This window comes from Coffea arabica, chromosome 6c (genome assembly GCF_036785885.1).
Source record: "Coffea arabica cultivar ET-39 chromosome 6c, Coffea Arabica ET-39 HiFi, whole genome shotgun sequence".
Classification (NCBI taxonomy): domain Eukaryota; kingdom Viridiplantae; phylum Streptophyta; class Magnoliopsida; order Gentianales; family Rubiaceae; genus Coffea; species Coffea arabica.
In genome coordinates, this window is record NC_092320.1 from 2,741,688 (window position 1) to 2,755,103 (window position 13,416).

General features: G+C 38.8%; 4 protein-coding genes across 7 annotated transcripts; all 4 read left to right on the forward strand.

Moving 5' to 3' along the window:
- Positions 1-1,747: 1,747 nt before the first annotated feature.
- On the forward strand, positions 1,748-3,166 carry LOC140008155 (protein PSK SIMULATOR 1-like). Its single transcript, XM_072051719.1, has one exon. It carries the CDS (start codon positions 1,748-1,750, stop codon positions 3,164-3,166), a length of 1,419 nt encoding a protein of 472 aa, XP_071907820.1.
- Positions 3,167-3,821: 655 nt separating this feature from the next.
- Positions 3,822-8,614, forward strand: LOC113694182 (uncharacterized). Of its 2 annotated transcripts, XM_027213044.2 has the most exons (9): positions 3,822-4,052; positions 4,217-4,249; positions 4,368-4,423; positions 5,181-5,324; positions 6,378-6,451; positions 6,580-6,634; positions 6,702-6,764; positions 6,855-6,982; positions 8,142-8,614. In XM_027213044.2, exons 1-9 carry the CDS (start codon positions 4,007-4,009, stop codon positions 8,218-8,220), a joined length of 678 nt encoding a protein of 225 aa, XP_027068845.2. In that variant the 5' UTR covers positions 3,822-4,006; the 3' UTR covers positions 8,221-8,614. The 2 variants fall into 2 exon arrangements, with proteins under 2 accessions (XP_027068845.2, XP_027068846.2); XM_027213045.2 differs by lacking the exon at positions 4,217-4,249 and having other exon boundaries at positions 3,826-4,052.
- A 133-nt stretch (positions 8,615-8,747) lies between these two features.
- Positions 8,748-12,166, forward strand: LOC113692170 (putative cyclin-D7-1). Of its 3 annotated transcripts, XR_011815638.1 has the most exons (7): positions 8,748-10,045; positions 10,241-10,327; positions 10,456-10,554; positions 10,692-10,887; positions 11,112-11,245; positions 11,339-11,691; positions 11,770-12,166. XR_011815638.1 is itself a non-coding variant. In XM_027210540.2 (6 exons), exons 1-6 carry the CDS (start codon positions 9,758-9,760, stop codon positions 11,582-11,584), a joined length of 1,050 nt encoding a protein of 349 aa, XP_027066341.2. In that variant the 5' UTR covers positions 8,748-9,757; the 3' UTR covers positions 11,585-12,166. The 3 variants fall into 3 exon arrangements, 2 of the variants coding, with proteins under 2 accessions (XP_027066341.2, XP_071908070.1); XM_027210540.2 differs by having other exon boundaries at positions 11,339-12,166; XM_072051969.1 differs by having other exon boundaries at positions 10,456-10,536; positions 11,339-12,166.
- A 217-nt stretch (positions 12,167-12,383) lies between these two features.
- Positions 12,384-13,352, forward strand: LOC113691339 (light-harvesting complex-like protein OHP1, chloroplastic). The gene is made up of 3 exons (XM_027209441.2): positions 12,384-12,751; positions 12,894-13,016; positions 13,102-13,352. The coding sequence occupies exons 1-3, from the start codon at positions 12,539-12,541 to the stop codon at positions 13,168-13,170; spliced, it is 405 nt and encodes a 134-aa protein (XP_027065242.2). The 5' UTR covers positions 12,384-12,538; the 3' UTR covers positions 13,171-13,352.
- The last annotated feature ends 64 nt before the right edge of the window (positions 13,353-13,416 follow it).

Here is a 13,416-nt window from a genome sequence, read left to right on the forward strand (position 1 = left end):
AAAACTCGAACTTGGTATCTTAAGAATCACCGGTGAAAGGCGCTATCGCTAGACCATTCATGTGGGGCGATTGGCCGAGTCAAGCAGGAGTAATATTTCCTTTCGACACGAATTAGGAGGGAAATGGGACGACCCATGACAAACGTCGAGTCTAAAGCAAAAGCATCATATGAAGTCAAAAATTCATCGGCGAAGTTGTCACCAGTCGGCTTCAATGAATGGACCGATAATGTTTCTCGTCGTGCTTGGAGACACCTGTCACAATAATTTGAGGGGCGAGATATATCTAGAAACGTTCAACGCGCACCGGCCGTGGAATCAAACAGCGCAGACACTAAGTAAAATCAATTGACACGGTATCCTGATTTGAATCTGGAAATTGAAGGTCTGGTAGCTGACTAAGACACTTGGAAAGAAAATTGAATTTAAAAGACACCTGAAGTTACAAAAAACCAGAGCATTGGATTGAGACCTAGTAAATAGACTGGCCCACAAATAAATAATAAATAATAGTGAGAGCGTTTGAATAGAGTATTATTTAAAATAATTATTATTATATTTTTTGTGATGTAATATATATAAAATTAAAAAATAATTAAAAATATAAAATAATAAATTTAAAAAATATGTGTTTATGGCGTAAGTCAAAAATTATTTGACAAAATTGAGCTGTCCAAAGATTGGACAAGGAAAAAAATTAGACACAGAGGATCCATCCATTGCACTTATCACTTGTGTGGACGCTTGAATTATATGCAATGTGAAATAATCACTCGGAACAAGGGAAATGCAGAGTCTTGAGTTCCAACTGACTGTAACGAGATTCTGCTGACGCGGCAATCGGTGGTCAACCCCTGAAGTCTGAACCTCCTTCAAATCCACACCACCATTTTCCCCTGTTTCCTTGGGCACCCGCCCGTAAAGTTCCTAACAGGATACACCCCCTTCTTCCCCGGCTCTCTCTGCCTCTTTTTTTCCCACCTATGTTTTTAGAACCGGGCCGGATAGTGACTCGGTCGAAATTAGGGGTCAATGAGTTCCATCGGGGATCGATAGGGGGTCGAACCGGATGACGTCATCAATAAAAATTATTTAAAAATTAAAATATTATATATATAATATCTAATAATATATTGATATTAATAAAGATATATTCATATATATTTGATGTTTCAAATATATTTAACAAGAAAATACAAAGAAATTAGAACAATCAAGTAGCAATTTATATTATTTAATAAATATTAACAAGTTTAGAATTAAAATTATGAATTTAATTGAAAAATAACATCAAATTTTAGGACAATATTTATAAAGTATCAAATATTTGAGGTATATCAATAAGTTTTAACAATTTAGGGAGTCAAAACATAATATTAAAAAATTTGATTTTTCTAAAAAAAATTACTATTGAACCGGGAAAATCGATTTTTTCCCGATCAAACCTGATTTTTGACCGATTTTGACCGGGTTTTAAATTTCCGGTTTTTTAATATGACTCGGACCGACTACCTGGTCCGGTCCGAGTTTTAAAACAGAGTTTCCCACAACTGTGCCAAAAGGAAACAAAGGCGTCACCCTCACGCCTGCATTGAAGACCAGTCTTCCTCCTTAAATAACCCGCTAATTCAATCCTCAATCTCATCACTCAGAAGTAACTCACCCCGCCATTCGAAAAAGAACCAAATCAAATAACTAGTAATATCAGATACATCGCCCCTGTCGTCAAACGGTTGCTCTCAAAACCATGGGTTGGCTCTTGGAGTTGAGCGCTCGAAAACATGGTGACGATGTGCAGAAATCTAACCAATTAGGAATCCTCGCGTTCGAGACCGCAAAGACCATGTCCAAATTAGTCTCCTTGTATAAATCCCTTTCTCATGACCAGATTTCCAGGCTTGCACGTGAGGTAATCACATCTCAGGGGATTGCGTATTTGAATTCTATGGATGAAGGCCTTCTTTTCGGCCTTGCTTGCGCAGAGAGGCTTGAAGATCTCGATAAAACTGCAACTGCCGTGGCTCAATTGGGCCAGAAATGCAGGGACTTCGGGTTGAAACGGTTCGACCTCGTTTACAACGAACTCAAGCTGGGCATCGTTGATTTGTGGAAGCTGGGGCACGGGTCGAAACACGTTGAGAAGAAGGTTCAGAAGATGGAGAAGTTGATCGCTGCCACTGCGAGTTTGTACTCGTCGTTGGATGCTCTTGCGGAATTGGAAATCTCCGAGAGGAAGCTGGGTCAATGGAAGCACAAGGGGCCATCCATGCAAGGCAAGCCAAATTTCCAGCTTTTCAAAGAAAAACTGGAAAAGCAGAGGAAGCAGGTTCACCATTTGAGAGAGGTCTCCTTGTGGAGCCAGACGTTTGATAAGAGTGTTCACCTGATGGCCCGCGTTGTATGCTTCGTATATGCCCGGCTTTATGTTGTGTTCGGCCCCTACGTTCCGGTTCTTTCATCAGTTTCGTTGGGGAACCTGAGGCCATCCCATCAGAAAGAAATTCTCAAAGATTCGCCGGCCCAGTGTTGTATCATTGCTCAGCTGATGAATGAACAGATACATTCACACTCCGGACCAATTCCCACCGCCTCAAACTCTAAGTTGAGAATGGTCAGGTTTTACAGCCGCAAATCAGTTTTCTTCTTGGACGAAGATGATGATTTGGGAGATAGAAAAGTTTCCAGAAGTAACAGGGTGTTTCATGCAGCAGGGCCTTCAACTGTGGGTGGCTCAGGGCTTGCATTGCGCTATGCAAATGTGATTTTATTGGCAGAAAAGTGCTTGGATTCAGCCGAATCATTAGACCCTGAGACACGAGAATCTTTGTATCAAATGTTGCCGGAGAATGTTAAGTCGTTGGTGAAATCAAAGCTGAGCAAGAATGTGAAAGGTACAGAGGATGATCAATTACTGGCAGTGGGGTGGAGAGAGGCCTTGAGAGGCATAATGGGGTGGCTAGCGCCAATGGCACATGACACGGTGCAATGGCATCTAGAGAGAAATCCAGAGAAGATGAAGTTCGATTTAAAACCTACAGTCTTGTTATTACAAACCTTGCATTTTTCGGATAAAGAGAAGACCGAAGCTGCCATTGCCGAAGTCCTAGTTAGCCTGAGCTGTATATTTAAGCACGAGAACTGCATCTTGTCGTGCGAGTCATCATGAGGACTCGCCAACAGAATTTCACCTTGATATGGGATTCTAGCAGTTAAGATGAGAGTTTTAATCACTAGTATAAGAGAAACGGATTCATGAGAAATACTCTATTAATGTCAATCTAATCCAATATGGCTAGTCTTTCCCGATGATCCTTCTGCATTGTTATTGTTAATGAAGAAAACGTTAATGGGCTTTTTCGAGTGACAAAATCAAAATGCTGCCCCTGAATTGCAGGGCATGGATTCAGCCCCGGTGACTTGACATTTTCTACCACTGACAATTGATCGATTAATAGCTCCTTTTCTTTCATATATATATTTAAGTAATTCAACTTCTTACATCAAATTGGCTTCGAAACGTAAAAAAAAAAAAAAGGAGTTGTACTCTTATGAATTATTGACGTTGAAAACTAATACATGAACAATCTACCATTAATCTAGAATACATATTTAAACAAAATTAAATATCTTGTTCGAGGTATATTTTATTCAATGTATACAAATAATAATAGCATGGGAGATAAAGAAGGAAAAAAGAAAATAGAAGAAACTAAAAAGAATGTGATATGGAAAGAAAATAAAAATATAATTAGGAAGAAGGGGTGTTATTGTCACGACATATCATGAGAGGGGCAAATCGCCCATAAAAAGAAAGTTCGGGGGTAAACTGTAACTCGGCGTACAGTTGGGGCGGCTTAGTGCATTTTTGTTTGGGAACGCCATTTAATCCCCAGTTTAATCCTAAGATAAGAAGGTTTCCTCATCTCTTCTTGTAAGCGGATTCAGAGCTGCTTAATACTGGTAATTGTAGTGCTAATTTCATTGAGCCCTCCAATAGCTGCAGAAAATGCCGGTGAGAGTGCCCGAGTCTTCTATGCCGTCCCAAGTATCGGGTAATTTCTATCTTTTACTGTAATTTCACCTAAACTACTTTTAATCCTTGAACCACACTGGTTGATCGTTACCGTTTTCAGTTGATTATGTTATCTCGATTGATTGAGGCAAATTGACAATAAATTTACATGCTCCTCATTTCTATTTATGTATGAATGGAAAGATAACGAAGCTACAAGCAAGAAAGCGGAAAACGGTTTGCATCGTTTGGATAACTCTTTATACTTATCGTTCAATTTACCTGTGAATAACTACTATCTGATGTGTACGTTGTTCTCGTGGTAATAATTTTTCTTTCTTTTCGGGAATTAAAGATGATAATGCAGGAAATACTACACTTCCACCTTGTACCCTACTGAGTGTTGGCCAGGTAAATCGCTGCTCTCTTTTCTGGTATATATGTGGAAATCACAGTTCTTCACAGCTGATATGTTGCATTTTGAATGCTTTTGGAGTTTGCTGTTTATGGGAAGTTATGCTGGGTTCATATGTATGAAGTTATTCTACTCCTCATTTGTCCCCCCATCGTTTCTCCAATTAAAGTGTGTTACTAGTACACTCATGATTGTATATCTTTTAATCAATGTATAAAAAAGTTAGCCCACATGGTGCCATTGAAATTTTCTTTTCTGGTCAGAAAAGAGGGAAAATAGGGAATGATTTGGCAGATGCTTGACTTATAGAAGTGGAATCCAGAAAGAACTTGAGGCTATCTTATATGGCTTGCAAATTTTCATCATTTGTGGATCTGGGGTGGAATGTGTAGGAGATGGGATAGACAATGTTGCAAGGGCGGGAAAATCTTGGTTATTCATTGCCTCCACTCCCTGAAAGCTAATAGGATCCATAGGAACTTCTAGCCTTCAATGGTGTTATTGTATTTATGTTTTTGTGGTTTTCTGATTTTTCTCTCGAGGAACAGAAACAAATTTAATTGCATCTTTGATGTCTACAGATGACAGAACATTGTAACAAAATTACCTTGAATAAATGTTTGATCGCATGATTCTATATGCCTGATAATTGCACTCCAGACTTGACAGCATGTTGGAGATGCAATTGAACAAGTATTGATACGTGTAATAGATTTCCCAGTTCTAAGCATGTTTGTCTATAAGCTACTGCAGGCTTTCTCTGGGACGCAGAATGTCTCAAGCCTACAGAAGGATGAAGCTTGGAGAGTAAATGTTCGAATTCTGGGTTGTGACCTTGATCATGGGTATTTATGTGGCACAATGGAGGCCCTTAATGTTCCTATGGCAGACACACCAGTAAGAAGCCGTTCTTAATGAATTTCACCTTTATGGTTCCTTGATCTTTTGGTTTCCTATGTAACTTGCATATCATATGTTTCATGCAGTATCTAACTTTTTTCATTTGTTATATGTCATGTATATTTCTTACTGTTGTAAAATAGTATTTTCACCTTTGGGAAAATAAGCATGATTTTCTTAGAACATGAAGTATTGATGCTGTTTCAAGCTAATGTATGAAAAATTATAATTTTTTGTGTGGAGATGGTCCTACATTATGATTGTTCAGATCGCATGAAATCCAACACATTAAGTATGTTCTCTATCACTCCGGTCTTCTCCATTTCCTTTATGAGGATAAGCTAACCCATGCTAGCTTTTATGTTGTTCTTGTGTTGCTTCTTTCTAACTGGTGCTATTTGTATATTCTTGCTGCGATGATATTGGCCTGATAATTGACAACTACTTGCTTGAAAGAAAAGCTTGTCCCTGCATATAGGGGAGGTTTACCAACCCCCCCCCCCCCAACCCAATGGAATTGCGCAAAGCCTGTAATTGAGAGTTTATACGACTAGAGATTCGATGTTCACTCGATCATGATTCAGTCCAATACGGCTTCCTTTAACTCTTTATCCTGTGACTCCCCTCCCCTCCCCTTCTCCTCTCTGATCCTGAATCATTTATTGAATGATGATTCGACTTGTCAACTGTACTATTCTGACAATGAATTGTTCTATTAGTAACTTACCTGTTTCTTTTAAATGCTACAGGTCTGCATATGCAAAAAGTTGACCATCCACATTTTGTGGAATATAACTAATTAATGTAACCCAAAAAATGGGACGAGAAAGTAAACAAAGTAATATGTCTACTTTTATCTACCAAATTATCATGCATCATGGGAAATAGGAAAAGAGCTCCTTCATTTTTTTTTTTTAAACTCTTCCCCTTCTAGTTTATCTATCTGAACGCAGTTTTTGTTCTTGGGAAACAGACAAATTGAATATAAACTATTTGTCAGGATGTGATTACGTAGTTTTCAATTTTGTTCTTGTTTTTGATGTGCCACAGGTGATTACTTTCTGGGAAGGCGAGATTGTTGATACCAAGAACTATACTTTTTTCACTAACAAGTGGGGTGCGACGTATGTTCTTGCACTCATTAAACATCAGGATTAATTTGATTGATAAAAGTTTTGTGTCTATTTTAGGAATAAAATGATGCTTGGAGTAAAATTTAACTTGCCTAATTAGTTTGTTAAACCATGAACAGTTCAGATGATGACATAAAGCACTGGACCAAATTCCCATCTTTCTCTCCCCTTCAGGTGAGCATCCAAAAGTTATCCGTTGTGCTCAAATTTTATAATGTTGACTTTGTTTAGCTTTTTCCAGAGCCAAGTGGAAACTGATGGCGGGAAATCTTTGGATTTGAGTAACTATCCATACATATTTATGGTAATAAAAACCATTTATCTGTTCCAGTTTTTGATCACGCTTAATTATGGCATTTCTTATAAGATTTGATTTTTCAACTTTTGGTTGTAGAGATGGAAAGAGCAGTACTTTGTGAATGTTGGAACGGACTGTGGACTTACAATTGCTGGTTTTTACTATGTTTGTTTCTCCTGCAGTGATGGGTCTGTTAGTGGCTTCTACTATGATCCTAACAGCAGGTACCTAATTTTTCGATTTTGCTGGTGGTTAGAAAGTTATTGTTGGTAAAGCGATGTTTTGTTTTTCCAGTACTCATATTTCTCAAATTCCAATAGGCTAATTGTGATTATAATCAATTCTAATTGTGATTATAACCTTGATAATCAATCTAGTGGCAGCGTTTTTAGATATTAGATTGGCTCAAAAAGCATTGCTTTCTGTATGTGATCTTTCTATTGACAAGCATTAGCTTCTTGCAATACCTATTTCTTGTCTTTGTTTGATGAATAAAAAGAAAAAGAAAGAATGAAAGAAAGGTCATTGTGAAGTCTAAAAGCCATGTATGTTATTGTCAATGACATGGAGGAATTCTGAAATGAGAGAAATTTGAAATACCTATGATTTATGTTGAAATATTTATGTAATATGATTTCTTATCTCCTCGAAATATACATTAAACAAGGTGTGGGCTATTTATTTTCCATTTCTTAGAGGGACGGGCAATAGTAGGCAGGAATTCTGGATTTAAGATTTTTCTTAGATGGGCCTGTATTTCTATGTACCTAAACAGCGATAAATTTCCAAATAGCTATACTTTTCAAAGAGTTTCCAAATAGTGAGACTTCTGAAACAACGCATTCAGTCAATGCATCTTTTAAGGGAAAAATGAATACACAAATAAAGAATACCTTCACAGAATGTGCTTTTTAAGGAAACATCACATTCACTAAATGTGTTTTTCACCCTTGGGAAAGAGGTTTGAAAGACACCACCTTATAGGAATTATTTTCAAAAAAATCCCACCTTTTGGGGGTTTACTCCCTAAGCAACGTACAGACAAGATATAATTGTAGTCATTTTTGCACTCAAACAATGTTCCATTAACATGTTCTGTCTTTTCAATTACATAAAAGCATGCTTTATTATTATTATTATTATTATTATAGTAGTTGTGAGATGTAAGTGGGCGAGCTTATCGCTCTTTTAGGTAGGGTGTCTAAATGTGCAGAAATATGGAGACAAACAACAGGCGGTATATTTTAGTTAAAGGTTTCAGTGGGAAGGAAACCTGAATAGATGACTAGTCAAGACTCTTTCATGTAGAACAATGATAGTTCTCCTGGCCATTGTACGGAACATTACCGACTTATTATTTCCTGTATTGAACTTTTCTGGCAGTCCTTTCCAGAAGTTGGAATTGAGGTCCATTAACGAGGGCAGATCAGGATTCAGTTTTTCCTCATACCAGTTGCAATAACTTCAACACCTGTTTTTTCTGAAAGATATGAAGGTTTTTGCTTCATTATTTTGCTGGAGATATATGGTTGCCACGGTGCTTTTCTGAGCAGTCCCTCAAATTCTAGGGTGGAGATATCGGGACTCATGCTTCTTGTAAGTTGTATAGTTAGGTCAGTTGAGGAGATGTATTTATCTGTTTGACTGTGGATCCCTAAGGTCTACTGGTTCACAAAATAATCACTAGTTAGTAGAGTAAATTTGTTAACGCGCTCTTGTCATTGGTCTGTCCGTGATTAATTTCTGAGTAGGCTTGCAACCATGCAGGGTTAAATGACGAGAAGGTTTTCTACCTGATACTTTTCATTTCATGTTTGTTGAAATATTTATTCTACACCTGATTCTTCCTTTTGCAATGTACTTTTGCTTATCGTATACTTGGCCAGGTTTGGACTATTTTCTCCAGGACTTGGTTAAATTTCCGGTTGGATAAATCTAGACAATTAGTTGTAAGATCAAAAGTTGGTGTTCCATCGTTAAGGGTGAAGAATCAAATATTTACCAAGCGCATATGAATTTTCGTGCATCTGTTATTGGGGAAAAAGTCTATGCCGTGTTAATTAGAGGTCCTATTGGTGAATGAGCCTGAAAATTGCATCAGCTGCCAAATGTGCTATTTAGCTGTTAGTACTTAATCGAGTTGCTTAGATTTGGCTGACCGTTGGGAACGAGAGGGTTGACAAGTCATTTAAATGTGATCATATTTCATTAAAATCAGCAAATGCAAAGCACGAAGGATACAATATCTGTGGAACAGAGCTCTACTACGTTGTGTTATTCCTTAAAGCATACTAAAAAGAACGGGTACTAAATAGTTGGTTGAGACACTTAACGTACTTTCACACGGCTGAAAAGGGAACGCATATTCTCCTGAGTTGGCCCCATGGCGGCACGGAAAACTCAAGAGTGGTTTTGACGGACCCATACGTTGGTCACTAAATGCAACAGTGCAAGAGAAACCTAAAGCCCAGTAGATTGGAAAAGCATCCCGATCCAGAAAGAATCCAGGCACAACCAAATCTCCTCCACTCCTATGAAAAGCTAATAAATAGATGGAGAACCGGACTATCCTCGTGTGGTCACGCAATTGGTTACTGCAGTCAAAAAACCTCTGCACCACAAATGTCTAAGCGCATTTACCCCATTTCATGAGGGACGTGTCCTCTTTTTTATGTCTCATGATCTTTCTTCGCCAATCGCCATCTTGTTATAGCTTGGCAACTGCCCAGTACCAGTAAATCAGCACTAGGGTACATTAAACACCGTAGGTTTCTTAATCCCCTACGATTCAGAAGCCGAACAAAGACCTCCACCAACAGGCATCAGCCCCTAAAGCCCTCCCTATATAACAAACCTTCGACTCTTGTCCCGGTAACCTGCCTCCCAAGTTCCCTTGTTTGCATGCTGCTCCAACTTGCAAGCACAAGGACAAAGCTACCGTTATATGATAGATAGCTAGTCAGTCGGTTCCGATCATTGAATTGTAATCTCCAAAGTGAATGATGGAGAGTCTGCTGTGCAACGAGGTTTGGCTTATGATGAGTCCTGTCCTGGATCATGACGAGGTACATGCAAATGAAGCACTTGAATATTGCAATGTAAACTGCGGCTATCATTCTACTAGTACTACATCCTTGTACTCCAACTCCGAAGACTGTCAGCGGGCTTTCATTAGTTTTCTTGAAAAGGAGGCTTTTTACATGCCTGAACGAGGTTATTTGAAGCTAGTCAAAGAAAACTGTTCGACAGACAGTGGTAGGTTTAAAGCGATACACTGGTTTGTTGAAGTAAGTATAATTCTTTCTGAAACTTTAAAAAAGTTTCATTCCTTATTTCACCACAGCATTTTCGCATATGCTCACTATACTACCATGAAATATGAATCTACGATGATTGTATCTTTTAAAATTTTCGTAATTTAAGTGAACTATTGGATGTGTCCTTCCTTTTTGCCTGACTCGATTTGGTTTTAAATCTTGGAGTCTCAAAGGCGGCTGAATCTCTCCCTTGAAACTGTCTTCAGGGCCGCAAATTACCTTGATCGGTTCGGTTCTCTCAAAGATTGCCAAGTGAGAAATGCAAATCCAATATTAGTCTTTCTTATAGCCCTTTATTTACCATGTCGCACTAATCTTGAGTAGTTCAATGGCTGGCTTCTGCTTCGTTGCTGCAATTCATAACACTTCACAATTTGCAGGTTCGGAATGATTGGATGTTCGAGCTAGTGTCTGTTGCATGCCTATCTATTGCTTTCAAGTTCGAAACCAACGCCCCTAATGTATTGAATGAAATCCAGGTTTTTTTTTCAAGTGGTATCTCTTTCTTTTATATATTCTTGCATTACTTGATCTCTGTAATACCACTTGATATGACTCTTACGTTGCATTAGTTTTTTTTTTTTTACCACAATTGTTTGGTTGGTACTTTTGGTAGACGGAGGGTCTTGAGCATTCCTTTGAATCAAGCTTAATCCAACGGATGGAATTGATTCTTTTAAAAGCTTTAGAATGGCGGCTTTGTCCAACCACATCATATTCGTACCTAGAATTGTTGACGCGGAGCATTGATCCCCTGAACAGACACTTCGTCCAGGAGCTGATCACCGAGCTTTTGGTCAAGGCACTTTTAGGTGAGAATTGAAGCTGCAATTCAGAATCTTGTCCCCCGCTTTTTAGTTCACATTCTTATTGAATTAATTCCACGCACAAAATAGATGGATTTCTTTAGGGTTTTTATTAACAGCCTCTGGTCATACAAGTTTCTTCGCATGCAACATAAAACCCACTACGCTAATACCAATAAGCTTGATGAGACCGAACTTATTAGCTATGAAAATCATGGTTCATCGTTCAGATTCTAGCTTCTCGGAGTTTCGGCCCTGTATTATTGCCTTGTCTGCCATACAACGGATTTCCAAAGAGTTTCTGTCAACAATAAATGACTCTCTGTGCTCCCATTTCAGCGTCCTCATCCCTCCAGATCAAAAGGTACTATCTTTTCTTCTGGGGCTCTTTTGTCTGCTCTGCTCTAGGACCAAACAGCACAACGTTAATCGAAATTCTATTTTTCATGGAATGCAGGATGATTTAATCAAGTGCTGTAAGATGATGATGGATTTATGCCACACTAGTACTTCTGCTAAGAAGATTAGCTGCATTAATTGTCCTTCCAGTCCCGTGACCGTCTTGGGCACGCATTCTTGCTGTGATTTCTGTGACTGCCAAATTGATCATTCCTTGTTGTTAACAATTAACAGCCCGGACATAAATTACTTCGGAGGATCGACAAAAAAGAGGAAGAGAGAACAAGAAGAGGGCGGTGTCTGAAATTGATCATTCCTTGACGTCGTTACTGTTGACGTAATAAAATCATAAACGACCAAATAAGTAGAATTTGTTTGTGGTGTTGAGACGTTCAAATGTTCCATACACCAGTAAGAAAGCACTTGTTCAAATTCATCATTCGGAGGGCAAATCTTTTGCCAGAACTCATAATGATTTTTTTTTTTCAGTAGAAGATATTCTGCAATAGCCCAAAGCTGGATTTGCAGTCTTCCACTTACCCAAATGGGTATGCAGTCTTCCGGAAATCTTTGTATGATTATGTAATAAGTAGAATTTTATTAGAAATTCTGCATTTATATAGCAGCAAAATGCAGAGTAAGAATCACATTTGGAAAACTGTCCAAGAGATTGCCGTATAAAGAACACCTGAGGAAACGGATGGTTGGAGTGCTCAAACAAAAATAAAGTCAAGAAAATGCCGCTGGATGGGAATTTAGACAGAGAAAATAATCAAGGCTGGAATGGATAGAACAATCGTGTCTAGAGCGTTTTTAAGTAATATAACCAAGATTTGGACAGTGGATTTGAGGAAATAAAACCAGTTCTGCTATTTGTATTTTTGCGTGCTAATCAAATTTTCTTTTCGGTAAGTTAATCATCAAGAAGAAGGGATTTAAAATTTCCCTGTCAGAGTTATAGATTAGGTGATCGATCGAATTCTTACGCCTGCATGCAGCACTTAAAAAAAAGTAGTGCAGTGCATTACTCCAGTTTGAACTTTGAAGCAGGGGCGGTACGTGCGTGCATGCATTTACCCCAGAAGCATAACGCCAACGGGTGAAAAAACAATTCGAGGCTGCCAAGTGATACACGTATAGAGATGGGGCCCGGACACGCAAACGCACAATGAAATAGAACCCGGACCCACCACACCCGAAAACAGGCGCCACGTGGAAGAGTGTAGATAAGCCGCCGACGAAGAAGAAGAAGATATCAATGGCTAAGGTTGGAAGCGGTACCAGCCACCAGGCAATGGCTGCGTCGCCGGCAATTTCTTCTTCTTTCCTCCCACTCCCGGCCATCGCATCACTCCATCAAACTCAGAATCACCAACTTTACTTTCTCCACAATAATCCAACCCTCAGAACCTCCTCCCGGAGTCAGAAGCGGCTGGTTTTCAAGGTTCAAGCTGCAAAGCTTCCTGCTGGAGTACGTACTGCTCAAATTTCCTTTCCAGTTTTCTTAGTCTCACCTTCTTGGGGTTTGATTTCACACTTTCAATGTTAATCCATTCTTTTCTTTTTTTAGTCATTAAGGAAAATGACCATTGAAACTTTATATCAATCTTCAGGTGGAACTGCCGAAAGAAGTTCCAAAATTTCAGCCCCCATTTCTGGGGTTCACTAGGACTGCTGAAATATGGAACTCCAGGACTTGCATGGTTGGTCTTATTGGCATCTTCATCGTTGAACTGGTACGTTTTTCTTCATTTTGCCATACTCCATCCACGTTTCCTTGGCAAATTCCATAGGGTTAACCACTGCTGGTTTGGTTTTCAGATTCTGAACAAGGGAATACTTCAGATAATTGGCGTAGAAGTTGGCAAGGGTCTTGATCTCCCCCTGTGATTGTCAGTTGTCACTGAACAATTCCGCCATGTATTGTTTTCTCTATTTTATGGTTGCGCAACACACTTTCAGCTGTGCAGAGCAGATCTTCTTAAATCCTTGAAGCATATTTTATTTTTGCAGTTTGGTTTATGTAACTGATATTGCGCTACATAATTTTTAACTTCCTTGATCTTACCACATTTAACTCTTAACAAGAAATCCTCCATTTCAAAATAAAAAATGGTAACCAAACAGCTCAACAAT

Bases quoted from the DNA above. Each gene is read 5' to 3' on its own strand.
- LOC140008155 (XM_072051719.1), top strand. From the start codon at position 1,748: ATGGGTTGGCTCTTGGAGTTGAGCGCTCGAAAACATGGTGACGATGTG.
- LOC113694182 (XM_027213044.2), top strand. From the start codon at position 4,007: ATGCCGGTGAGAGTGCCCGAGTCTTCTATGCCGTCCCAAGTATCGG. The intron at 6,452-6,579 runs GTATGTTCTTGC...AACCATGAACAG, and splicing joins ACTAACAAGTGGGGTGCGAC to TTCAGATGATGACATAAAGC. The intron at 6,765-6,854 runs GTAATAAAAACC...TTTTGGTTGTAG, and splicing joins ACTATCCATACATATTTATG to AGATGGAAAGAGCAGTACTT.
- LOC113692170 (XM_027210540.2), top strand. From the start codon at position 9,758: ATGATGGAGAGTCTGCTGTGCAACGAGGTTTGGCTTATGATGAGTCCT. The intron at 10,046-10,240 runs GTAAGTATAATT...TAAATCTTGGAG, and splicing joins CGATACACTGGTTTGTTGAA to TCTCAAAGGCGGCTGAATCT. The intron at 10,888-11,111 runs GTGAGAATTGAA...TTCATCGTTCAG, and splicing joins TTTGGTCAAGGCACTTTTAG to ATTCTAGCTTCTCGGAGTTT.
- LOC113691339 (XM_027209441.2), top strand. From the start codon at position 12,539: ATGGCTAAGGTTGGAAGCGGTACCAGCCACCAGGCAATGGCTGCGTCG. The intron at 12,752-12,893 runs GTACGTACTGCT...ATCAATCTTCAG, and splicing joins CTGCAAAGCTTCCTGCTGGA to GTGGAACTGCCGAAAGAAGT. The intron at 13,017-13,101 runs GTACGTTTTTCT...TTTGGTTTTCAG, and splicing joins GCATCTTCATCGTTGAACTG to ATTCTGAACAAGGGAATACT.